Below are 26,418 nucleotides of genomic sequence, written 5' to 3' on the forward strand. Positions count from 1 at the left end.
TGTTGTTTGAGACAGGGTTTCTCTGTGTAGCCCTGGCTGTCCTGGAACTCACTTTGTAGACCAGGCTGGCCTCAAACTCAGAAATTCACCTGCCTCTGCCTCCCGAGTGCTGGGATTAAAAGCCTGCGCCACCACGCCCAGCTGACTGTATACTTTCAAAGAATGAACTTAGTACATAAGTGTATTACATACCTTTAAGCCCATTACTATTGAAAGATAAATTATGTTTATTTCATGTGTATGTATGTCTTGCCTACATGCATGTGTGTGCGCTGTGTGCATGTCTGAGCCTGTGACGATGCAAGAGGATTTGCACAGCCTATAATTGGCTTTGAAGATGGTTGTGAGCTGCCTCGTTGGTGTTACTGTAATGATTGCATGTCAAGTTCCTGTTCTTTTTCATAGGATTTTCATCTCCAGGGTTCCCTTTATTTGTGTTTTCTTTATTGCTTCTATTTCCATTTTTAGATCATGGACCATTTTATTCATTTGCTTTACCTGCTTGTTTGTATTTTCCTGTATTTGTGTAAGTTGTTTGTTTCCTCTTTAGGGGCTTCTATGTGTTTGAATATGTTTCCCTGTATTTCTTTAAGGAAAATATTTATATCCTCTTTCAAGGCCTCTATCATCTTCATGAGATGGGATTTAAGGTCATAGTCTTGCTCTTCAGGTGTGTTAGGATACCCAGTGCTTGCTGTCATAGAAGAGTTCCATTTTGATGATGCCATATTACATTGGCTTCTGTAGGTTATATTTTTGGGCTTGCCTTTTGTCATCTAGTACTCTCTGGTGTTGGAGGGCTGAGTGTCCTAGATTGAAGCAGGCCCCCCAGAAGACAGGTGAAGATATGTGTCTCAGGTTTGAGCAGGCCACCTCAGTGGTAGGCAGAGTTGTTTGTATGTAGGGGTGGCAGTTGGAGCTGGCCTCCTGGCAGGTATGCAGAGCTGTAGGTACTCCGTGATTGTTGCTGGTGTAGGTTTGGACTGGAAGGAAGCAGGCTGCTGGAGTCCCTGCACACTGGGGGATTGTATAGGGGTAGGGGTAGTGTCTCAACTGTATGTGCTGGGTAATGGCCCACCTCTTTGGAGGTAGGCAAAGCTGCGTGTGTTGGGTTAGAGCCAGCCTCTTGGCAGGCATCAGAGCTGAGGCTATTTGATTGATTGATTGATTGATTGGTTGATTGATTTTTACAAATAATTCTCAGGCAGGGCATAAAATGTACTACCAAGGAAAATATTGATAAGTAAGAGTTTTTCTTTGTCAAAAAGCCCCATTAGAAGTAAAAAGACAAATCTGTAAGTGAAGAAAGACATTTACAATACACATATTTAGTAAAGAAGTTGCAGAATACACACACAAAATAAGGAACTCATAAATTTCCAGTTAAAGTCAGGCCAAGTTAAAAATGAGTGAGCAATTTAAACAAGTCCTGTGTGAAATAAGATCTACAGAGGACTAGGAAAGATATTCACTGTGATTAGTTTTCCGGACAATACAAGTAAAGGTTATAAGCAATGGCCTCTAGATGAGTACTAGAATGACAATATGAAAAGGCCTGATAATACCAAATATTGGTGAGGATGTGGAGAGTGAAAATCATCCACTGTTGACAACAGAATACATATTTTAGCACCTTCAACATGCTTCCAGAATGTCTATTCAAGCTGAATATAGGACCCAGTGGTTCCTTTCCTCCATACAATGGAAGATGTGCTTATATGCTCACTAAGAGTCCTGGCAGCAATATGCAGTGAGTTCTCATGTGGAAAAGTCAGGATATTTTAATTTCTGTTATTAGTAGATGAGTCCATTCATAGAGCAGAGAGTAAGTGAATTAATGGAGTGGCTCCTATACACAGTAGAGTGAAGAACTACAAAGAAGTGCATGGTATGATTCTGCTACTGTAAGAGAGATAAAAGTCACCATACATAGTTCTGGAGAGATGACCCCGCAGTTAAGATCTGCTTTTGCAGTGGTCCTGAGGTCACTTGTATGGCAGGTTACAGCTGTGAGTAACTGTAGTCCCGTGGGATCTGATACCATCTTCTGATGTACGTGGACATTAAATCAATAAATAAATTTGAATTTCTTTAAATTAAAAATAAATGATCATGCTAGCAGCTGAATAGAAATAATAGTTTCTGAGGTAACTTTAAAGCTCCTGTCTGTTTTGTTTTCATTTTGAGACAGGTCTCATGTAGACCCATCTGGCTTCAAACTCACTGGTAACTGAGAAAGACTTTTAACTCCATGGTCCTCTTGCCTCTACCTTCTCAGTACTGGGATTACAGGAGTATACCATCACACTCAACTAAAGCACCCATGTATTGGCATGTGTCCTATTGATTTGAAAACTCAAAACTTGTCGACTTTGACTTGCACATATTTCTGTATGTATATATACTAATCCTTTAATGCATTTCATACTGAAAATTTTCTCACAATAACATTGCATAGACAGATGCCCCAAAAGGACAAGAAATGTATCCAGTGTGACACTGGGATGAGAAGGGGAGCCAGTGCTCTGTATAACATCTTCCTCTATATTCAAATCCTTTCACATTCCTAGCTCAACTCCTTACTGGACTTAGAGCTACCAATTGCCAGTACTTGAACTATGTTTTTCTAGTCAGTACAAGGCAGGAATCCATATTTCTGAGTGTGCTTCATGAGGAGTGGAGGTCAGAGACAAAAATCCCATCACTCACTCACTTGCTCTTTCCACTCTGGCTCTACCAGATCTCCTAAGCTTACCTGGGCTCTTGGTTCCTGTATGTACATGTGGGGATCTACCAGCAGAAAGATGTTCTTCCTCTGAGTTCTGTCCTCAATAGCCCAAACTCTTGACTCCTCCTCCATACTTGGTCAAATCATTGCCATCTTTGAGACAGGAATACTTCAGTCATGTGTTCAGAGGGCAGGTAGAGAAGAGTAAAGGATGAGGCTGAAAAAAAATCTGTTATGGATAGCCACTTTTTTTCTGCTTAGACTATGACTGCACCCCTCAATCATAGGCGCCATGTGCTCAAGGAAGTAGAGTACATATTTGGCACAACTCCATGTGGTATCAGCTCAGAACTCCCATTTCTCGCTGGCCACAAGGCACTGTTGTCTCCCTGCCTTCTTCCCCCAAACAGGGAAGGGGAGTAACAGTGTGTACTGTCAGCTCACCAGAATAGGCAGCAGAACTGTCGTCTTGCTTCTTCCGCCATATAACCAGAAACCTTTCCATCACTGCCTACCAAAGAAACAAGACCTGGATGTTGATAAGAGCCCCCACTGAAAAGCCTGCCTGCAAACCTCAACAACCCCTCCACAGCTCATAAATCCAGTAGCTGATCACACATCACCCACTCCAACCTGTCAGGAGGCAAGGAGGCCCTACCTGAAGCATCAATTGACTTCAAGCTAAGGGACAGGGTTTCCTCCTATTAGCTCCTTTGGGCTTCTTATACATTTGGTACTAGACAAAACATAAAGTATGCAAGGGAAAACCTTATCCCATCTCAAAGGGACAGTTTTCTACCAATCTGATAACAGTAGGAAACTCAGTACTCTGGGATTTATGTCTGGCCAAAATCTATGCCAACCCAGGTTGTGGTTAACAGAACTCAATGACAGTCCAAAAAACAATGACATCAGGTTTGGCCTGTTCATTTGTACCCTACTGCTTACCCTTTTCCTGTAGGTTTTCCTATCCCTGCAGACCCTACCTTGACTCTACTCCAGGTCTCCCACTCTTTTACCTTCCTAAGTACCTTCCACTCCACTCCTCTCTGTCAATTTTAACCCTTATAACACTTTCCTTCTTAACCTTGAACCCTTGCTTTCACTTCTCTGAGTATTTGATTCCTATCTGCACATGGATCCAATTGTTCCTATTCCCTTAGTAGAATACTTTAGAAGTATTGAGGGAAAATCAATTTTATAGGGACTATGGTATAATTAAGAATGTGATTGTGTCATTCTTTAAAACATGTGGCACTTGCTGACTCAAGACATTAGTGAGTTGTCTGAGGCTCAAATTATATACTTTTCTCCAGATTCACAGGTTCACAGGACCCAGGGCTCTTTTCTTGTCCTTTCAAGATCAAAAGAATTTGAGAACACTTTCATTTGGATCCTTTAGGGATTATACTAAAATAAGTATTAGACGTACATTAGTAATTACCCTTAAAACACACCCAACTGTGATAAAATGCACCTTGTCTCCTTTGCTTCATTATCTGGCCCTCAACCTTGCTGAGGCAGGCTAGCTCTGCTCTGCTTGTGCCATGTTATCCTGCCTGTTATTGGTTGTGTTCTCAGGTTAACCTCTAACCTTGCCTGCTTGCCAGGAAGTCAGTCAGCACCAGGTACAACAAGCACATCCAAGAACAATAAACTGCATCTTATCCCCTGTGTTCCATTTTCCAGCCTACAACTCTGCCTGCCTCCCCAGAGGCCTTCTGGCATGAGGGACAACAAAGTAAGAACTTGCTCCAAGCAATTGTACCCCCAAGTCACTTTAAAGCACACCCAACAGCAATAAAGAGGACCCTGTCTCCTGTGCTCCATTTTCAATTCTACAATGCTACCTCCTTTCTCAGAGGCCTGCCCTTATCAGGGACAACTAGGTAAGAACTTGTCCCAAGCCTTTGAAAGACAAATTTCCTTAAAACAAACCAAAGATCCATAAACTGCACCTCACTTCCTGGGCTCCAGTCTGACCAACAATTAGACATGCATTTCCTGAGACCAGTTGGCACCAGGGACACCAGGCTAGGGTGGTACTAGAAACCTCAAAGGCAAGATAAACACCCAAAATACCATAGGGCATGCAGAGACTAGGGGAGACACCTTACTTGACCTGAAGAACCAAGTCACCAGAGGCCCAAACCACTCAGGCCAGAAGGCAGAATATAAATAACATGGGGAAACATCATCCAAAACCTGAAAAAAACCAACACACACACACACACACACACACACACACACACACCCCAAACAAAAAACCTCACCCATCCAACAAAGGTGTGATGGTTTATATATGCTTGGCCCAGGGAGTGGCAGGTGTGGCCTTGTTGAAGTAGGTATGTCACTGTGGATGTGGGCTTTACAATCCTAATCCTAGCTTTCTAAAAGCCACTATTCTGCTAGCAGCCTTCAGATGAAGATGTAGAACTCTCAGCTCCTCCTGCACTATGCCTATCTGGATGTTGCCATGTTCCTGCATTGATTATAATGCACTGAACCTCTGAGCATTTAAGCCAGCCCCAATTAACTGTTGTCCTAATAAGAGTTACCTTGGTCATGGTGTCTGTTCACGGCAGTAAAACCCTAAAAAAGACAAAAGGTAAACTATGAAATTATCATCTAAAGTTATACTAACTGCAAAATCCAGATGGCTAAAGGTTAACCTGAGAACACAACCAATAACAGCCAGGATAACATGGCACCACCAGAGCAGAGATATCCTGCTACAGGAAGCTCTGAGTATCCTAACACAGCTGAACCAAATGAAAATGACCTTAAGTCAACTCTTATGCAGATGATAGAGACCTTTCAATAGGAATTGAATAAATCTTTTAAATACAGGAAAATACAATCAAATGGGAAGGAAATGAATCAAACTGTTCAAGCCCTGAAAATGCAAATAGAAGATATAAAGATAACACAAACTGAGGGAATGCTGGGAATAAAATCCTCGGTAAGAAAACAGAAACTACAGACACAAGCAACATCAACAGAATACAAGAGATGGAAGACAGAATCTCAGGTGCAGAAGACATGACAAACAAATTGATACTTTGGTCAAATGTGAAATCTGATATCTGCCCAATCCTTTCTGAGCTCCATCTTCTAGTCCAACAACTCTACCTGTAATCCCCAGGCCCACAAGGCTGGCTGCCTACAGGGAGGCCTGCTGCCACCTTGGACAACCAGTCCCAGAAGCCTGTTACTACCAAAAACAACCAGGCCAGCCAACACCAGAAATAACCATATGGCTAAAGGCAAGCACAGGAACACAACCAACAAAGTCAGTCTAATATGGCATCATCAGAACTCAGCTCTGATTTTCAAACACTCCTGAAGAGCAAGGCCTTGGATCTCCTTAAATGACCTTTAATTTCATCTTATGAAGATGATAGAAACCATTAAAGAAGTAAATAAATCTCTTAAAGACATAAAGTAAAATACAATGAAATATGTAGAGGCCTTTAAAGAGGAAACATTTCCCTAACAGAAATACAGGAAAATATATTCAAACAGTTGGGGGAAATGAATAAAACTGTTCAAAACCTGAAAAAGGAAATAAAAGCAATAAAGAAAAAGCAATGTGGCAACCCCGAAGATGGAAAACTTAGGAAAGAAAAGAGAAACTACAGGCACAAACATCACCAACAGAATATAAGAGATGGAAGAGAAATCTCAGGAGTGCAATATACAATAGAAGAAAGTAATACACTGTAGAAGAAAATGCCAAATCTAAAAAGTTTCTCACACAAAACTTTTGGAAATTTGGGACCAAACTTATACAAGGACCAAACTTAAGAATAATAGGAATAGAAGAGGGAGAAGACTCCCAGTTAAAAATCCCAGAAAACTCCAACAAAATCATGCAAGAAAACTTCCATTACCTAAAAAAAGAGATAGCTGTATATGTATAAAAGCTTACAGAACACCAATAGACTGAACCCAAAAAGAAAATCCTCCAGCCATGTAATAAAACACAAAATCTACAGAACAAAGAGAGGATCTTAAAAGCTTCAAGGGGAAAAGGCCAAGTGCGATACATAAAGGCAGTCATATCAGCATTGCTCCTTCTCAACAGACACTAAAAGCCAGAATGACTGGCCTCCTCAGATGTCTTGCAGACAAAATGCCACCTCAGGATACTATACCCAGCTTAACTTTCAATCACCATAGATGGAGAAAACTAGACATTCCATAACAAAACCAAATTTAAATGGTATCTATCCACAAATCTAGCCCAACATAAGATATTAGAAGGAAAATTTCAATCCAATACAGTGAACCACACCCAAGAAAACACAGGAAATAAATCGTGTCATGCCAGCAAAATCAAAGGAATTAAAACAGACACATACATACACACCACACACAAACACACACACTATTGACAATATTAGTAAATAGTGATCATTGATTATTAATATATCTCAATAACATTGGACTCAATTCCCCTATAAAAAGATCTACCACACCAAAATACTTATAATGTATGTATGTGTATTATATATATACATATATATGTATATATATATGTGTGTATATATATGTGTATGTGTGTATATATATATATATATATATATATGAGTCAAAAGACAAACAGTCAATGCATAAAGACAAAAGAGAGAGACATCTTTCACAATGGCAACACTAAGCTAATGTGTAATTCTTCTTCCTGACTCTCAAATATTGGCAGGTAACAGAAGAAAAAATTGTCATGGTGTCATGTGCATAACTACCTGCTTTTTTATTAAACTAATAAAATTTATTATAAAATCAACATTTTAAAGTCATCAAAATAATTTATAATATTGAAATTCCTCTTAAATATAAATGATGTCTTCTGAAGCTAAAAATAAAACACACTCAACCAGTTTTTAAAATTTATTTGGAACATTAAACATGATAGAATTAGAAAAAAATCTCTTTTTTATTGGATATTTTCTATATTTACATTTCAAATGTTATCCCCTTTCCCAGTTTTCATCCCTCCCGGAAACACGCTATCACATTATCCCTCCCCCTGTTTCTATGAGGGTGTTACTCCACCCACCCACCCACCCACTCCCACCTCCCCACCCTCAATTCCCCTATACTGGCATCTATCAAGCCTTCATAGGACCAAGGACCTCTCCTTCCATTGATGCATGACAAGGCCATCCTCTGCTATGAATGTAGCTGAAGCCATGTGTACTGCTTTGTTTTTGGCTTAGTCCCTATGAGTTCTGAGGGGCTGGGGGGTCTGGTTGGCTGATATTGTTGTTCTTCCTATGGGGTTGCAAACTCCTTCAATTCCTTCAGTCCCTTCTCTAACTCCTCTATTAGGGACCCGATGCTCAGTCCAATGGTTGGCTGCTAACATCTGCCTCTGTATTTGTAAAGCTCTGGTAGGGCCTCTCAAGAGACAGCCATATCAGGCGCCTTTCAGCATGTGCTTCTTGGTATCCACAATAGTATCTGTGTTTGGTAACTGTATATGGGATGAATCCCCAGGTAGGACAGTCTCTGGGTGGCCTTTCCTTTAGTCTTTGCTCTACACTTTATCTCCATATTTGCTCCTGTAAGTATTTAGTTCTCCATCTAAGTTTCATGTGGTCTATGAATTGTACCCTGGTTATTTTTAGCTTTGGGGCTAGTATTCACTTATCAATGAGTGCATACCATGTGTTTTCTTTTTCAATTGGGTTATCTCACTCAGGATGATATTTTCTAGGTCTATCGATTTGCCTAAGAACTCCATGAATTCATCTTTTTAAATAGCTGAGTAGTACTCCATTGTGTAAATGTACCACATTTTCTGTATCCATTCCTCTTTTGAAGGATATCTGGGTTCTTTCCAGGTCCTGACTATTATAAATAAGGCTGCTATTAACACAGTAGAACATGTGTCCTTATTACATGTTGGAGCATCTTCTGGGTATATGCCCAGGAGTGGTATAGTCCTCAGGTAATACTATGTCCAATTTTCTGAGGAACCGCCAAACTGATTTCAGCTTGCATTCCCATCAGCAATGGAGGAGTGTTCCTCTTTCTCCACATCCTCACCAGCATCTGCTGTCACCTAAGTTTTTGATCTTAGCCATTCTGACTGCTGTGAGGTGGAATCTCAGGGTTGTTTTGATTTGCATTTCCCTGATGACTAAGGATGTTGAACACTTCTCTAGGTGCTATTCAGCCATTCAATATTCCTCAGTTGGCAATTCTTTGTTTAGCTCTTTACCCCATTTTTAAATAGGGTTATTTGGTTCTCTAGAGTCTAACTTCTTGAGTTCTTTGTATGTATTGGATATTTCCCCTCTTTCAGATGTAGGGTCAGTAAATCTTTTCCCAATCTGTTGGTTGCCATTTTGTCTTATTGACAGTGTCCTTTGCCTTAAAGAAGCTTTGGGATTTTATGAGGTCCCATTTGTCAATTCTTGATCTTACAGCACAAGCCATTGGTGTTATGTTCAGGAATTTGGCCCCAGTGCCCTGTTAAACTATAGACTAGGCCTGTCAGAATGCCAGATAGGCTATCCACACACTGCCTGCCCTTCTGTTTCCCTAGACCCAATTCCAGAGTCTTGTCCCAAGCACTGCAACAGAGCACCAGTTTCAGCCTTCCTCCCCCGTGCCCATATTTCCTGTGGATTCCAAGGGATATCTTCTAAGTTCCTTCCCACCATTCATTTTGTTGTATCCCAGATGCTAACTTCAGCAGGTACCCTTACTAACCCAAGGGCTGCTGTTCTCAGAGCAACGCGTAGTCTGAAGGCAGACCCATACTACTCCTACTGTTTCTGAAATCTAATCCACCCACATCCCCTCTGTAACTGGAAACCTGTGGGACTGTGAAAGGCAGCCTGTTTTCTGGTCAAGGGAGACTTACTCTGGAGACCCAGTAGAAACTCTACAAGGGATGGAACAGTGAGCCATGCTCCCAGACACATAGGTGCCTGACACCATAGAGCCCCCAACTCCATAATCCTGTGACTATAAGTCATGCAGACAATGTCCCAAGCTCCTGGCATTCTGGCTAGACTCCACCCCCACATTTACCTGACAATAGACAGGTATGCTTCTCCCTACAGTTACATGGCAACAACAAGGTAGCCCAGTCCACTGTAAAAGGAGCTGCTAGGCCCCTCCTTGCTCTCTTAAGCTCTTACCTCTCATTCTTATCTCTAGCTCACTTTTTCTCCCTCCCTTCCTCCTTCTCCCTTCTCTCCACATGGCCATAGCCGGTCTTTCTCTCTTTCTCCCTGCCTTTCTACAATAAAGCTCTAAAACCATAGACTGTCTCTGTTCATCAAGACCCACCATGCTTGAACAATGGAACAGGCTTTCCTCTAAAGAGCCGTGTCTAACCTTCTGCCGGAAGGCCTTCCTGCACTCCACCCTCGGACTGGACTAAGTAAGGACTCTCGCCCAAGTGGGAACCACCTAGCACTCCCTCTCCCCCTGCCCTCTTCTCCTCTCAGCCCAGGGGCTGGCTGAGCTGCCCCTGGGGCCCCCACTTTGTTCTCAGTGCTTCCTCGACATACAGCAACATCTGGGATGTTGGAGACTGAGAACCTGTTATCTCTGGCCTCTGTGAGGCCCAGAGACCTTGGACTGCTCCCTGTCCACCCACCCACCCCCCTACCCCCCCCCCACTGTAGACAGGGTTCTGTGGCTTCACACAGCTAGAAACCCACTTGGGGCTGCATGGAGAGCACGCGGCAGTCCTCCACATCTAACTGCCCAGAGCACCAGAACTCTGGCGGGATGTGGGTTCTCTCCCATCCTCTTTATTCCCCCATGCTTGCTGCCCTGCAGAAACCTACTGTGGTCTCTCTTTCCACTCTGAATTCTTTACGAATGGATCACAAAGACCCATTCCTCTAACTTTTCTTCCTCTAAATCATGCCTACTACCCATCATCCAACACAAGGAGGAATTTCCTGTGAACACATCAATGAACAAATAAAACAGGTCAACTCACTCTCTGAAAATCCAGAAAGGAAACAGACACCAAGTGTCTTAGTTAGGGTTTTACTGCTGTGAACAGACACCATGACCAAGGCAAGTCTTATAAAAAAAAAAAAAAAAAAAAAAACATTTGATTGGGGCTAGCTTCGGGTTCAGAGGTTCAGTCCATTATCATCAAGGTGGGAGCAAAGCAGCATCCAGGGCTGTCATGGCGCAGGCAGAGCTTATAGTTCTACGTCTTCATCCAAAGATGAAGTGGAAGACTGACTTCCAGGCAACTAGGGTGAGGATCTTATGCCCACACCCACAGTGACACACCTACTCCAACCAGGTCACACCTATTCCAACAAGGCCACCCCTCCAAATGGTGCCACTCCCTAGCCCAAGAATATACTAACCATCATACCAAGTAACAAAATATCCACTATTATCAAGAATTCAGCACCTAGACCTGAAATCACTCCAAACCTAGATTCCTAGATGACAGACAGTATAAGAACATAATCAATAACAGGCAGGGCAATATTTCATCACCAGAGCATAGCTATCCTACCACAGCAGGCCCTGGTTATTCCAATGTAGCTGAAGTAGAAAAAAAAAATCTGAAAACCAAATATAAGAAGATAATAGAACTTAAAAGAAATGCTTAAATCCCCTTTTAAATTTTTCAGTAAAACACAAACTAACAAGTCGAGGAAATGGATAAATCCTTCAAAAAAGGCCAGAGAAACAGAAACAATTGAGGAAAATGAATAAATCCCTTAAAGAAAACTGAGAAAAAAATGAACAGATGAAGAAAAGAAGGAAAACTGTTCAAGACCTGAAAATGGAAATACAACAATAAAGAAAGCAGAAATAGAAGGAATACTGGAAATGAAACATTTACAAATGTGAACAGGAATTACTAAGGCAAGCTTCAACACAACACAAGAGATGGGAGAGAGAATCATAGCCATTGAAGATATGATAGAACTGGATACCTTAATCAAAGAAAATGTTACATCTGAAAATCTGTAACATAAAACATCCAGGAAATCTATGGTGGTATAAAAAGACCAACATAGAAATAATAGGAATAGAGGAAAAAGAAGAATCCATGCTCAAAAGCCCAGGTATTTTCAATAAAATCATGGAAGAAAATATTCCTAACCTACAGAGTGAGATGCCCAGAAAGGTGCAAAAAGCACAGAGAACACCAATAGATTGGACCAGAAAAAAATTCCCCAGCCACATAAAGATTAAAATACTAAGTATACAGAGCAAAGAAAGAATATTAAAAGTTGCAAAATAAAAAGACCAAGTAACATGCAAAGGTAGACCTGTGAGAATTATACCTCACTTCTCAGTGGGGACACTAGAAGCTAGAAGGGTGGACAGCTGTGCTACAGACTCCAAGAGACCACAGGTAACAACCCAGATTACTGCCACACTTTCAATGACTATAGTACAACTATAGTAAAGCTCATCACCAAACATGTTGTAAATAATAAAGTAAAATTTAAACATTATTGATCTATAAATCCAGTCTTACAGAAGATGTTTCAAGAAAAATCAAAGCTAACTCCACTCATAAGTATACAGGGAGTAAATAAGATCACATCAGCAAAAACAAAGAATGAAAAAAAAAAGTTAAATCAAAGTTAAATCAAAACCAAATAAAACAATTGCATTAGCCTCCAACCCCTAGAGAAATAGAAGTAGCCATTATGAGACTCCAAACCAAAAAAAAAAAAAAAAAAAATCCCAACATGGCCAGAAAATTATAGCACAGAAATCTACCAGATTTTCAAGGAAGAGCTAATGCCAATACTACTCAAATTATTTCACAAAATGGAAAGAGAAGATACATTACCAAATTCAGATTATAGGGTCACAGTTACTATGATATTCAAACCACTTAAAAACTCAACAAAGAAAAATAATTAGACACCAATTTTTCTCATGGATATGGACACAAAAATATTCAATAAAATACTTGCAAATCAATTTCAAGAATACACACAAAAGATCATTTGCCATGATCAGATCTTCATCTCAGACATTCAGAGACAATTCATCCTAAGAATATCAGTGAGTGTAATCTACCTTCTAAAGGAAAACTTAAAGAAAGTACATGTCTTTAGATTCTGAAAAAAGCCTTTCACAAAATCCAATGTCCCTTCAGGATCAAAATCCTGGAGTGTTCAAAGATACAAGGGACATATCAAAATATAATAAAGCAAACCTACAGCCAGCCTATACTGTAGCACACATGAGTAGACAACGTTAGCCACTCTCTCCTTATCTCTTCAATAGAGTACCTGAGGTTCTAGCTAAAGTAATAAAACAACTGAATATCAATAGAGTACATATTCAAAAGGAAGAAGTCACTGTCGTTACTTGTAAATGATATGATAGTATACATAAGAAACCCCAAAATTTTACCAGGGAACTTCTACAGCTGATAAGCACCTTCAGTGATGTGGCTAGATAGATTAAACAAAAGCATTAGTAGCCTTCTTATATACAAATGACTCACAGAGGGACTGAGTAAACAGCACCATCTGCAGAGGGACTGAGTAAACAGCACTGTCCACAGAGGAGCTGAGCAAGCAGCACCATTCACAATGACTACAAATAATATGGAATATCTTGTAACCATAACAAAGAAAGTGAAACACTTATACAATATATGATCCTTCCCAGAGGAATCTTTACAAAGATGTCATGATGATAACCTGCAAAACTCATGGCTATAGGTAAGAATGTGAGCTTTGCTTCATATTGTAAATAGATTTTTAAGTTTCTTGTGAATCTATGCCCTTCTGTGATTTAGGTTGTGGGAAAGCAAGGTGTTAAATAAATCAGGCATGTGTTCACTGAAAAATAAAAATTTTCATAAAACATTTTCATAATTTCTAAAAAATACTTTATACATAGTCTGGTAATATATTTTGAGAAACAACGTGAAGACTACAATATTTAAAAATATGTCAAAATTCTAGAAAAAAATGGAATGTGACTCTCATGTATAATCTAATACAAATGTCCCTCTGAAGAAATTTTAGCCCCAGATATTTCAAAATATGCAACAGAGTAAATAAGTATATATTTAAATATACTGATAATTTTTTCTTTTTTTGATGGCAAACATTGAGGGTTGGGGTAAGTTTTGGGGGCGCCCAGGATAGTGTCTGCAGGGAGACACTGCAGGGAGGGCACCCTAGGAGTCTGGGCTAAGACTGGGACTCGGCCGGGGCTTGGTTTCGAGGTGGCATTTATTCTGCAGCTCTGCCATGATCTCCTCCAACAGATCCATCCTGGGCAACAGAGGGTAGAGACAGACCTGGGCTCAGTCCAGGGATGAGGGAGGGGCCGGGGCTGCCCACCACAGCCTGTGTTATCTCACTCCTGTAGGCTGAAGAAGAGACTGCCTTCTGTCAGCTCACGATCCTCACTAGCAGGTTTCTGCAGGAGGAAAGATTGGCACTGCCAGCAGCTGCCCTGCAGGTTCAGAGCCTGGGTCTTTTGGGTGCTCTACTTATGGCCTTCCCTGGCAGCAGTTCTCTGGGCATTGAAGCCTCTTTGTTGGTCAGCATGTAGGAGTGGACTCCCAGGGCTGGGGGGTCCAAATAGCTCCATGTGTGCCACAGCTGCCCCTGCGGAGCTTAGATTCTGACAAAACTTCCTCCCCAGCAGGGAGGCTGGTTCCAGAAGGCTGGTGTGCAGGGGAGGTCCCTGGAGGGAGCAGGGCTGCTCAGGGAACTACAGGTCGGAGCAGAGGGAGCTGGGAGACTTCCGGAGGCAAGAGTTGCCTGTTTAGCAAGGGGTAAGGGTATCCGTACTATTGAGATGGGCTCAGGGCAACAGTGTGGGCTGGGACTGGGGCTGAGGGCTGGGGACGCTGGGGAGGTTGGGAGAGGTGGAGGAGCTGAGGGAACTGAGGAGGCTGAGGCTGAGGCTGAGGCTGAGGCTGAGGCTGAGGCTGAGGCTGAGGCTGAGGCTGAGGCTGAGGCTGAGGCTGAGGCTGAGGCTGAGGCTGAGAGATTATCTAGAGTCCAGCTACTGCTGGAGTCCCAGACTGTATTCTGCTGGCCTCTACTGTGATCTGTGATCTCAGGAGTCTCCAGAGCCTGAGAAAGGTCTGGGAAAGGGAGCCCAAGCCTGGCCCTGGCCCTGGCCCTAGGAGCCCCTTCACAGTACAAATACTCTGGCAGAGAACCCAGGGTTACAGGAGACAGTGTTGTCCATTCTAGTGGGGTGCCACTTGGGTGCCGAGTCCTTGGCCATGGCCTTTCGCAACAGGTACTGAATGCTCTTCAAGCTGTCCCAGCGGTCAGCAGGCTCTAGACGCAGCTCAGCTTGAACAAAGGCCTGGTAGGCAGCTGGCAGCAAGGGGTCCAGGCCCGGACTCTGGCCTGCCTCCAGCTTAGCCTTCACCTCAGGCACCTCTCCTCCAGCCCAGGGCAGCTCTCCGGTGAAGACCTCCTGGGCCAGGGTGCAGAAGCTGTAGAGGTGTGAGATAGTGGATCAGCTCAAGTGGTAGCCATAGTTACAGTTTAGGGGGTGGGGGAAGCCCTGGATTTGGGTCTCTCTGGGAGCAGCCTTGTTGCAGTCTGGGCTGCAGTCTGGGCTGGTGCAGTAGATGCCCGTGCTCTAGGTGGCTCGCCTTAGCCAGGTCTAGCCGCACAAGCTGAACAGCATGGGAAGTCAGGCCAACATGGGCCCAGCAACGGGACTGCAGGAACAGCAGGGCCTCCAACACCTGGAGCAGCAGAGGGCTGGGCAGCAAACCTGGCAGGGCTGGGGGGACCTTCGTCATCCACTCTCACAGAATGCAGCAGGAACTAAAGGGAGCCCAGCCACACTGGCTCAAAGAGCAGACTCAGTCTGGACAGGTCCTCTGAGGGGCTCAGTGCCATCAGCAGCAGCAGGCCAGGGTAGTGCAGGATGCTGCAGTGCAGGTTAGCCAATAGCACATCAGGGCTGGATTCAGGGCTCTTCAGCTGCTGTACAGTAACCGTACAGCGGCGGCCCTTCCACAGGAGGTTGGCCATGACAGTATGAGAACTGCTGTCGTAGGGTGCGGTCAGGCTCATCCTGGGTTGGTACCAGCTCCTTGGGGTCTACTACTGGGATGCCCATTACCAGTGCTAATGGCTGGAGGCTGCTCAGCTGGCCAAACCCCAACGCTGGGATTTTGGGGGGATCTTCTGATCTGCCTAGACCAGCCTTAGTGAGGGCAGGGAGCCACACAGGCTGTGTCCAGAGCTAGCTTGCAACTGACTCAGGGACACACTGGGCGCCAACTCCCACTCTGAACCAGTGCTGACATGTGGGTCCAGCACCATTGCAACAGCTCCAGCACCTCCAAGCTCTGCTTGGCTATCACCCTACTCAGCCCAATCTCGTGGTGTACGACCCTGATGGTCACACAGACGCAAGTCACCTGCCTGCCTGCAGCAAGTGCCATAACACCAAGTCTCAGCCCGAGGAGGCACCCGCATGCATGGGTGTGCTGCCATCCAGGCAGCGGTGATTGGGGTTGACACCAAAGGCCAGTAGGAGGCACACAGCAGAAGTGTGGCCCATACTGATAATTTTTATGTTTGCAAAATCAATACCTCATTGTAAGACTGCTTATAGTGTTTGCCAGGCATATCTGGACCCTTCCTTAAAAACTGTCACTGTTTTAATCATATCCCATGACAGCCATACTGTATTACTGTCAAAATATTTGCCTTCAAAAACTGAGTTATGGCAAAGGTTTATACTAGAGTTAAACATTTTAAAGCTACCAATGTGATAAAGCCTTTGCAAATTTCAGTTATTTTCAATGGCATAAAATAGTGCACACTGGAGAAAGACCATATGAATATAAATCATACGGTAAAGCCTTTGTGTGTAAACATTACTATGGGCAGAAAAAAGGTATTTGTGCCCCAGGTCACTAGGGAAACCAGAAATATTATGGACAATGGGTTGGGTCATCTTTGCATAAGAGGAGATGTATAACCTGCTCTTCTACACAGAATGCTGGGACTTGGATTTCCATTTTCTGAAGGACCACTGACTACCAATGTCACACAACCAGCGCTGTTTAAACAGACCCTTATATTATCTGTATAGCCAGGGGTTCCCCTAAGCACCCACAACCAAGAACAGAGGTAGCTAATAGCCCAAAATACTTCTGGAATCTGTCTGTAGGACTGAGACAAAGCCAGATTCTCCCCTAAGCACTGAAGCTAACACTTGTAGAACCCATAATCTTGGAAGAAATGACCTGTACTTTGATTGAGTTTCTATGTAATTATGCCTCCTTATGTACACAGAATTTTATTATATGAGAAAAATGAGTCCAAACTGTACAGCTTAAACATACTGGCAGCAAACTGTCTGCGTCTGACACCTAAAGTTAAATCCTGCCCAGTTAAGTTTGGCAAAACCAGTTGTTTTACTACAGGCCATGGTAGTTGAAGGGAGCCCCAAACATTATTGTATAGGACATGACAGAATTCCTATAGGAGTAAAGTTTTAGTGTGTAAACAACATGGGGAATCATTTATATCTCACAATAGTTTTTGCAGACATGAAAGAAAGCACACTGAAGGGAATTTATGAGTAAGAACCGTGTAGTAGGATGTTTAGCTAACATTTTCTTTCAGGTATATGAGATTTTTTTCTTAAATAAATATACTTACTATTAAAATAATTTCTCTCCTAGGAACACTGACAATCTTTCTTAAGTAAACCAATTGTTAGACAAGGTACACAGATATATAATGCATTTTAAATACTCTCTCACTATGTCTGGTGGTATCATATAAGGTCTTTGAATATATTTCTTAATGACTCACTTTTAATATTTTATGCTCTTTTACTATGCTTAATTCACAAAGAATATTTTGTATGTTTTGAAACAATTTGTATTCAACATTAGATATAGGATCCTTAGTTATGGATAGTATTAAATATTTATTAATGATATTTTAGGGTATGAAAGGATATGAATATAAAAGTTGAATATAAATATGAGTATAAATATATGAATATAAATATGAACAAGCTGGGTGTGGTGGTGCATGCCTTTAATCCCAGCACTTGGGAGGCAGAGGCAGGCAGATTTCTGAGTTCAAGGCCAGCCTGGTCTACAAAGTGAGTTCCAGGACAGCCACGGCTACACAGAGAAACCCTGCCTCAAAAAAAAAAAAAAAAAAAAAAAAAAGTTGAACAAATTTTTATGTATCATTTGATTCCCAAAACACTCAATATTATTAATATGTTTGATGTATAAAATGCATTTAAATAATAAAACTAATTTTAAAAATCAAATAAATAAATAAATAGAAGACAGGAAAGCACCAGTGCACATATTGCAAAGAGAAAGGCCACTGGGCCCAAGAATGCCCTAACAAATGGAAGCTAGAAGTAGGAAATTCCAGACATTGGGAAAAGTGCCCCCAAATGACAAAGGTGTTAGCCCTGGGTAAAGATGGTGATTAGGGGAGATGGATTTTTGAATCCCTTCCCTGAAGCCAAGGTAACTCTGAGAGTGAAGGGGAAACCCATTCAATTCTTGGTGGACACAAGGGCTCAACACTCGGTCCTCCAAGCCGATGGCCCCATTTCCAAGAAAAGATCTTGGATCCAAGAAACCACTGGCACCAAAATGTAGTCATGAAGAACAGTGGACCTAGTGACGAGTCCGGTATCCCATTCATTTTGGGTCACCCCAGACTGTCCCTATCCTCTGTTGGGGCGAGACATACTCTTCAAAATGGAGGCCCAGATACACTTCCTGCCTGATGGACCACAGTTAACTGGCCCAAAAGGAGAGAACTCTTTGACTGACCCCTGCTAAAAGCCGAGGCTACCTGGTTTACAGACAGAAGCAGTTTTCCCCATAAAGGTCAGAGACAAGCAGATACTGCTGTGGTGGACAGCACAAATGTCATCTGGGAAGAACCTCTATCCTCCCCCACCTCCAGGCACCTCTACCCCCTGGCACATTGAAGCAGAAAGTGGAGCTAATTGCCCTCACCAAGGTCTTGGAACTTGGAGCCAGCAAGAAAATTAATAACTACATGAATAGCAGGTATGCCTTTGCCACAGCCCACGTCCACAGGACTATGTGTCAAGAGAGGGGACTGCTCATATCAGAGGAAACAAAAAAACAAACAAGAAATCTTGGATCTCTTGGATGCCCTGCTGAAGCTGGCAACTGTGAGCATTATTCACTGCCCAGGACATCAGAAGGGAAGAAACTCAGTGTCCCAGAGAAATAACCAGGCAGATCAAGTGGCTATGCAGGAGCCTATCCTGGTTATGGGCCTGCAAGAAACACCTGCTAGGAAATGGGACTGAACTAAGAGATGGCTTCACTTAAAATATATGTAGAAGAAGAAAGGACTCAGATTGCTAGTCACCATACCAACTACTCCCTAGAGAAGGAAGGACAATGGCGCACACAAGAAAGAAAGCTATTCTCCCCAGAAAGCAAGCAAAAGACTTACTAGGCCAAATGCACAGATGGACTCATTTAGGGGATAAAAAGTTTGTCCAACAGTTAAGGGACCTACAGTATATATAATAGATCTCAGGTTCTGGGCCAGAGAGATAGTAGAACAGTGTAAGGTATGCCAGCAATGGAATGCTTATGCAGCCAAGAGTAAACAGGGCAAAAGACCCTGGAGAAAACAGCCTGGAGTATATTGGGAGGTCAATTTTACAGAAGTTAAGCCAGGAAATATGGTTACAAATACCTTCTAGTGTTTGCGGATACTTTCTCTGGATGGATTGAGGCTTTCCCCACCAAGCAAGAAACAGTTACTGTGGTAGCCAAGAAGATATTAGAAGAAAATTTCCAGAGGTTCAGAGTGCCCAAGGTAATTAGATCAGACAATGGTCCTGCTTTTGTCTCTAAGGTAAGTCAGGGATTGGCAGAGACACTGGGGACTGATTGGAAGCTCCATTGTGCTAAGTGTCCCCAGAGCTATTCTAAGGAGGAATGAAGTATCTACACTTTGGTCTTCCTTCTTCTTGAGTTTCATGTGTTTTGCAAATTGTATCTTGGGTATTCTAAGTTTCTGGGCTAATATCCCCTTAGCAGTGAGTGCATATCATGTGAGTTCTTTTGTGATTGGGTGACCTCACTCAGGAGGATATGCTCCAGATCCATCCATTTGCCTGAGAATTTCATTCTTTTTAATAGCTGAGTAGTACTCCATGGTGTAAAGGTACCATATTTTCTGTATCCATTCCTCTGTTGAGGGACATCTGGGTTCTTTCCAGCTTCTGGTTATTATAAATAAGGCTGCTATGAACATAGTGGAGCATGTGTCCTTATTACAAGTTGAAACATCTTCTAGGTATATGCCCAGGAGAGGAATTGCTGGATCTTCTGGTAGTACTATCTCCAATTTTCTGAGGAATCGCCAGACTGATTTCCAGAGTGGTTGTACCAGCTTGCAATCCCATCAACAATGGAGGAATGTTCCTCTTTCTCCACATCCTTGCTAGCATCTGCTGTCACCTGAATTTTTGATCTTAGCCATTCTGATTGGAGTGAGGTTGAATCTCAGGGTTGTTTTGATTTGTATTTCCCTGATGATTAAGGATGTTGAACATTTTTTTCAGGTGCTTCTCAGCCATTTGATATTCCTCAGTTGAGAATTCTTTGTTTAGCTTTATACCCCATTTTTAATAGGGATATTGGATTTCCTGGAGTCCAGCTTCTTGAGTTCTTTATATATGTTGGATATTAGTCCCCTACTAATATTAGAAGCCTACAGAACTCCAAATAGATTGGACCAGAAAAGGAATTCTTAATGGCACATAAAAATCAAAACATCAAACACACTAAACAAAGAAAGAATATTAAAAGTGATAAGGGGAAAAGGTCTGGTAACATATAAAGGCAGACCTATCACAATTACACCAAACTTCTCACCAGAGACTATGAAAGCTAGATTATAGGAAGATCTCATACACACCCTAAGAGAACACAAATGCCAACCCAGACTACTATACCCAGCAAAACTCTCAATTACCATAGATGGAGAAACCAAGATATTCCAGGACAAAACCAAACTTGCACAATATCTTTCCACAAATCCAGCCCTACAAAGGATAGTAGATGGAAAACACCAACACAAGGAGAGTAACTACACCCTAGAAAAAGCAAGAAAGTAATTTTCTTTCAACAAACCCAAAAGAAGATAGCCAGACAAACATAAAATTAACATCAATAATAACAGGGAGCAACAATCACTATTCCTTCATATCTCTTAACATCAATGGAGTCAATTGCCCATGAAAAGACATATAGTAACAGACTGGATACGTAAATAGGACTTGGCATCTTGCTGCATATAGGAAACATACCTCAGTGTCAAAGACAAACACTACCTCAGAGGAAAGAGCTGGAAATCAATCTTCTAGACAAATAGTCCCAAGAAACAAGTGGGAGTAGCCATTCTAATATCAACCAAAAGTCATCAAAAAAGATAAGGAAGGACTTCCTACTCATCAAAGGAAAAAAAATCTACCAAGAACTTTCAATTCTGAACATCTATGCTCCAAATGCAAGGGCACCCACATTCATAAAAGAAACTTTACTAAAGCTAAAAGCATACATTAGACCTCACACGATAATTGTGGGGGACTTCAATACCCCACTCTCATCAATGGACAGGTCAGGGAAACACAAACTAAACAGAACACAGTGAAACTAACAGAAGTCAGTCCAACAACAAGGGGAACAGCCCTCAGGTACAGTAGGAATCCTGCACTAGTCTACAGTGGCTATTGCTCAGCTGGCAGGGTGACTACCCAGCATGCAGAGTCCTGGGTTCCATCCCCCAAAATGTAATCTGAAGGTGGTTGCACCTGTCACCCCAGCACTGGGGCAGTGGAGGCAGGAGGATCAGGAATACAAGGACATCCTTGGTTACACAAGAAGTTTAGGCCAGCCTGGTCTGCATGACTAAAACAAAGAAATATCCCAGCACAGACCTTGTGTGTATTGAGTGTGACCCCACTGACAAGCAATGTCCACCGAGGCAGGAAACAGAACAGGCTGCCAGGGGCTGGAATGATGGGTATTCTAGGGCTACTATGGACAAGTTCTGGAATGGACAGCTGTGAGGGTTGCACGGCACTGAACCACTACCCACTAAGGAACTGTCTGCTTTCAATTGTTAATTTTACACAATTTCAATAGAATGGAAGTACTCAGGGTGTGTGCTCCATGTACTGAGAATTCTTTTTTTTTTGTCTTTTTTTTCTTAAATTTTTTTCATTCTTTAAATGCATTTTACACATTAAATATACTAATAATATTGAGTATTTTGAGTATCAAATAACACATAAAAATTGTTCAACTTTTATATTCATATCCTTTCATACCCAAAAATATCATTAATGAATATTTAATACTATCCATTACTGGGGATCCTGTATCTAATGATGAATACTAAATTGTTTCAAAACATAAAAAATATTCTTTGGGAGTTAAGCGTAGTAAAGTAGCATAAAATATTAAAAATGAATCATTAGGAAATATATTCAAAAGCCCTTATATGATACCACCTGACTTAGTAAGAGAGTATTTAAAAATTATATATCTGTGTACATTGTAAAACAGTTTACTTAAAAAAGATTATCAGTGTTTCTAGGAAAGAAATTATTTTATCAGTAAGTATACTTTAGAAATTTCAGAATAGCAAAAACTCTTTGAAGTTAAACATTAAGAAAATGCTAATTTCATGCACAGTGAAAAAAATTATCACTATTTCCATGTTTGTACATGATTTTAATATTTTCAACTGTTAATATTCAACAAAAAGAATAATTATTTTAAGATATATTTTGTTATGTCTCTTTTCATTTCTGATTTTACTAATTTGGATACTGTCTCTGTGCCCTCTGGTTAGTCTGGCTAAGGGTTTATATATCTTGTTGATTTTCTCAAAGAACCAGCTCCTAGTTTTGCTGATTCTTTGTATAGCTTTTTGTTTCTACTTGGTTAATTTCAGCATTGAGCTTGATCATTTCCTGCCATGTAGTCCTCTTGGGTGTATTTGCTTCTTTTTGTTCTAGAGCTTTCAGGTGTGCTGTCAAGTGGCTAATGTTAAGCTCTCTTCAGTTTCTTTGGAGGCACTTAGAGCTATGAGTTTTCCATTTATCACAGCTTTCCTTGTGCCCCATAAGTTTTGGTATGATGTGTTTTCATTTTCATTAAATTCTAAAGTCTTTAATTTTTCTTTATTTCTTCCTTGACCAAGTTATCACTGGGCAGAGTGTTGTTCAGCTTGCATGTGTATGTGTGCTTTCCGTTGTTTTTGTTGGCATTTAAGACCAGTCTTAGTCCGTGGTGATCTGATGTGGTGCATGGGATTATTTCAATCTTCTTGTATCTGTTGAAACCTATTTTGTGCCGGATTTTATACCCAACTCTGGAGATGGTACCGTGAGGTGCTGAGGAAAATTAATATTCTTTTATTTTAGGATGAAATGTTCTATAGATATGTTTAATCTATTTGGTCCATAACTTCCGTGAGTTTTACTATAACTGTTTAATTTCTGTTTCCAGGATCTGTCCATCAATGAGAGTGGGGTATTAAAGTCTCCCACTATTACTGTGTGAGGTGCAACGTGTGCTTTGAGCTTTAGTAAAGTTTCTTTTATGTATGTTGGTGCCCTTGCACTTGGAGCACAGATGTTCAGAATTGAGTGTTCCTCTTGGTAGGTTTTTCTTTTGACCAGCATGAAGTGTCCTATCTCATCTTTTTTGATAATTTTTGGTTGAAAGTTGATTTTATTTGATATTAGAATGGCTACTCCAGCTGGTTTCTTGGGACCATTTGCTTGGAAAATTATTTTCCAATCTTTTATTGAGGTTGTGTCTGTCTTTGTCACTGAGGTAGGTTTCCTGTACGCAGCAAAATGCTGGGTCCTGTTTGTGTATCCAGTCTGTTAGTCTATGCCTTTTTAGGGGAATTGAATCTATTGATGTTAAGAGAGATTAAGGAAAAGTGATTGTTACTTCCTGTTATTTTTGTTGTTAGATGTGGAATCATGTTTGTGTGGCCATCTTTGTTGGGGTTTGTTGAAAGATTACTTCCTTGCTTTTTCTAGGGTGTAGTTTCCCTCCTTGTGTTGTTATTTTCCATCTATTATCCTTCCTAGGGCTGGATTTATGGAAAGATTTTGTGTAAATTTGGTTTTGTGATGGAATATCTTGTTTTCTGTCTATGGTAATTGCTCAAAACATCTGTCTGAGCAAATCTTATTGGGACAGCACTCATTTTCCTCTACGCAATCATGTAAAGCCAGGGCTCAAGAGCCCCAGTGTATACATCTTTCCATATATATCTCAAACCCCTAGACTTGGGAATTGTTCTCCTAAACTGAGAGCGGTAAGGAGAGTGATCTAGGTACTGTATCATATAATAAAAAACAAAACAAAACAAAACCAAAACTCTTTGTTTATTTCATAGTGTCTTCCTGGACAAAACATCACGACCAAGAAGCAGTTGGGGAGGAAAGGGTTTATTCAGCTTATACTTCCACATTGTTGTNCATCACCAAAGAAAGTCAGGACTGGAACTCAAGCAGGGCAGGAAGCAGGAGCTGATGCAGAGGCCATGGAGGGGTGTTTTTTACTGGCTTGCTTGCTTATAGAACCCAAGACTACCAGCCCAGAGATGGTACCACCCACAAGGTGCCCTCCCCCTTGATCACTAATTGAGAAAATGCCTTACAGCTGGATCTCATGGAGGCACTTCTCCAACTGAAGCTTTTTCTGTGATAACTCCAGCCTGTGTCAAGTTGACACACAAAACCAGCCAGTACCATAGGTATCACAGTTTCTGGTAGTCTCCTGGGGTTCCTGAGAACTGAGCATAGCACCTGCTGTGATGTCAACTTACCCTAACAATATAATCCTGGGGGAGAAGAAGTAAATTGGTTCCCAGTCCCAGGAAGCATCCATCATTGTGGAAGTCAAGGATGCTGCTTAACTAGTCTCACACACACAGTTAGCAGCGGGCAGAACAAACGCATCACACTGTACTCAGCTTGCTTTCTTTACTCAGTTTAGAACCCAAACCCAGCAGATGGTGTGGCCAAGACTGGTGTTTCCTTCCCACCTCAATGGCACCATCAAGACAAAAACCAAAGCAAACCAAAACCAAAGTGCACAAGCCTTTCAGAATACTGGACCACCAAACTTCCTTCAGTCCACAAGGAGGAGACATGAGGAAACATAAATGAGCAGAAAGGCCAGCTAGGAAATACTCAGGTAGGACAGGCTGCCTGAGGCAATCAAGGGTTGGGCCTGCTGTAACCCACCCTGTCCTAAGAGGGACTATCATCCCTGCAGGCATCTGGACTGAAGTACCACTGGCTGCTGGTGAGGGCACCCTCTGCCTCTTCCCAGACTTCCTGGTTCGTCAAAGCGGCTTCTTTACTGGCCTGGGAGGAAAGTTCCACCACCTGGCTGACAAGTCTGTGGACAGAAAAAGAGAAGAGACAATTTTGCTTGTAGCCAAAACTCTAATGGAGCTCTTAGAAAAACAATTTTAAAAAACTATGAGTTGGTGTGTGGTACACAAAACACACAGCTTGCCTGTGGAGGTCAAAGGACAACTTACAAAAATCTGTTCTTTCCTTCCATGTCAGTCCTGGAGAGTGAACTCAGGACTTCAGGATTTAGTTGCTGAGCTATCTTACAACCCTAAGTGTCTTTGGAAGTGAGCAAAAGTTGTAAGGCAGGATAGAATGCTTGAATTGGCTGCAAACTTGGTGGGCATGTGTATGTGTCCACATATGCACGGTGTGTCCATGTTGCTGGAGACAGATCCAGGATCTAGTACATGCTGAGTAAGAAATCCTGAGTTTTCTCCATTCCCAGACCCCCCTCTTTTTACTTCTTGAGAAAGTATCCAAGTTCCCCAGTCTGATCTTGAACTGATGATCCTCCTGCCTCAGCCCTCTTAGATGATAGGCCTTTGCTGTCAAGCCTAGCAAGCAAGAGTCCTGTATATAGTTTTTCCATAATGCTAGCAGCAGCCAACCTTGAATGCATTTCTTCATTCTGCCCCAGACTCCTGGGTATCTGGGATCTTCCACACCCTCAACAGGGAGCAAAGTTTATGTGAGGAGACCTTGTTGGAGTGAACCCAATAGGTAAGCATCAGTCCATCATTACATAGTCATGCCTTCTGTCTATCCCTTTAGCCAAGGAGTCCACATAGACTTTAACAGGCTTTAGGTGGCTGTGGGCATGAGCCACAATGTGGATGTTGGGTGCATCTGCTCTACCGATACAGACACGGAAACTGTGTCCTGGCCAGATAGTGGGAGCAAGACAAAGACCCCAGTCCATTGAGTGATGGCTGACCTACTGTATAGGACATTGTGGGTGTAGCATGCTTCAGAGTCCCTGCAGAGTCCTTTAGGCATCCATCTCTCTAAATACATTTAGCATTGTGAGAGCAGACAAAGCAAGATTCTCTTGGGGTGGACAAAATGGCTCAGTGGGTGAAGGTGCTTGCTGCCAATCCTGCCTATTTTGATCCCTGGGACCCACATAGTGGAAAGAGAGAACTGACTCTCAAAGCTGTCCTGTACCCTCTACCCTCATACCCAGGCATCATGTATGTGCCCAAATATCAATCTCAATTTCTCTCTCTCTCTCTCTCTCTCTCTCTCTCTCTCTCTCTCTCTCTCTCACACACACACACACACACACA

General features: G+C 42.0%; 1 protein-coding gene and 1 pseudogene across 3 annotated transcripts in view; both read right to left on the reverse strand.

Moving 5' to 3' along the window:
• Positions 1-15,481: 15,481 nt before the first annotated feature.
• Positions 15,482-17,131, reverse strand: LOC110300847 (annotated as a pseudogene).
• A 7,312-nt stretch (positions 17,132-24,443) lies between these two features.
• Positions 24,444-26,418, reverse strand: part of Haus8 (HAUS augmin like complex subunit 8) — a 21,444-nt gene continuing 19,469 nt past the window's right edge. For all 3 annotated transcript variants that reach the window (XM_029480295.1, XM_021170538.2, XM_029480296.1), the window contains one exon: positions 24,444-25,172. In XM_029480295.1, the coding sequence (XP_029336155.1) occupies positions 25,022-25,172 (151 nt within the window). In that variant the 3' untranslated portion in view covers positions 24,444-25,021. The remainder of the gene's footprint in view (positions 25,173-26,418) is intronic.

This window comes from Mus caroli, chromosome 8 (assembly GCF_900094665.2).
Source record: "Mus caroli chromosome 8, CAROLI_EIJ_v1.1, whole genome shotgun sequence".
Classification (NCBI taxonomy): domain Eukaryota; kingdom Metazoa; phylum Chordata; class Mammalia; order Rodentia; family Muridae; genus Mus; species Mus caroli.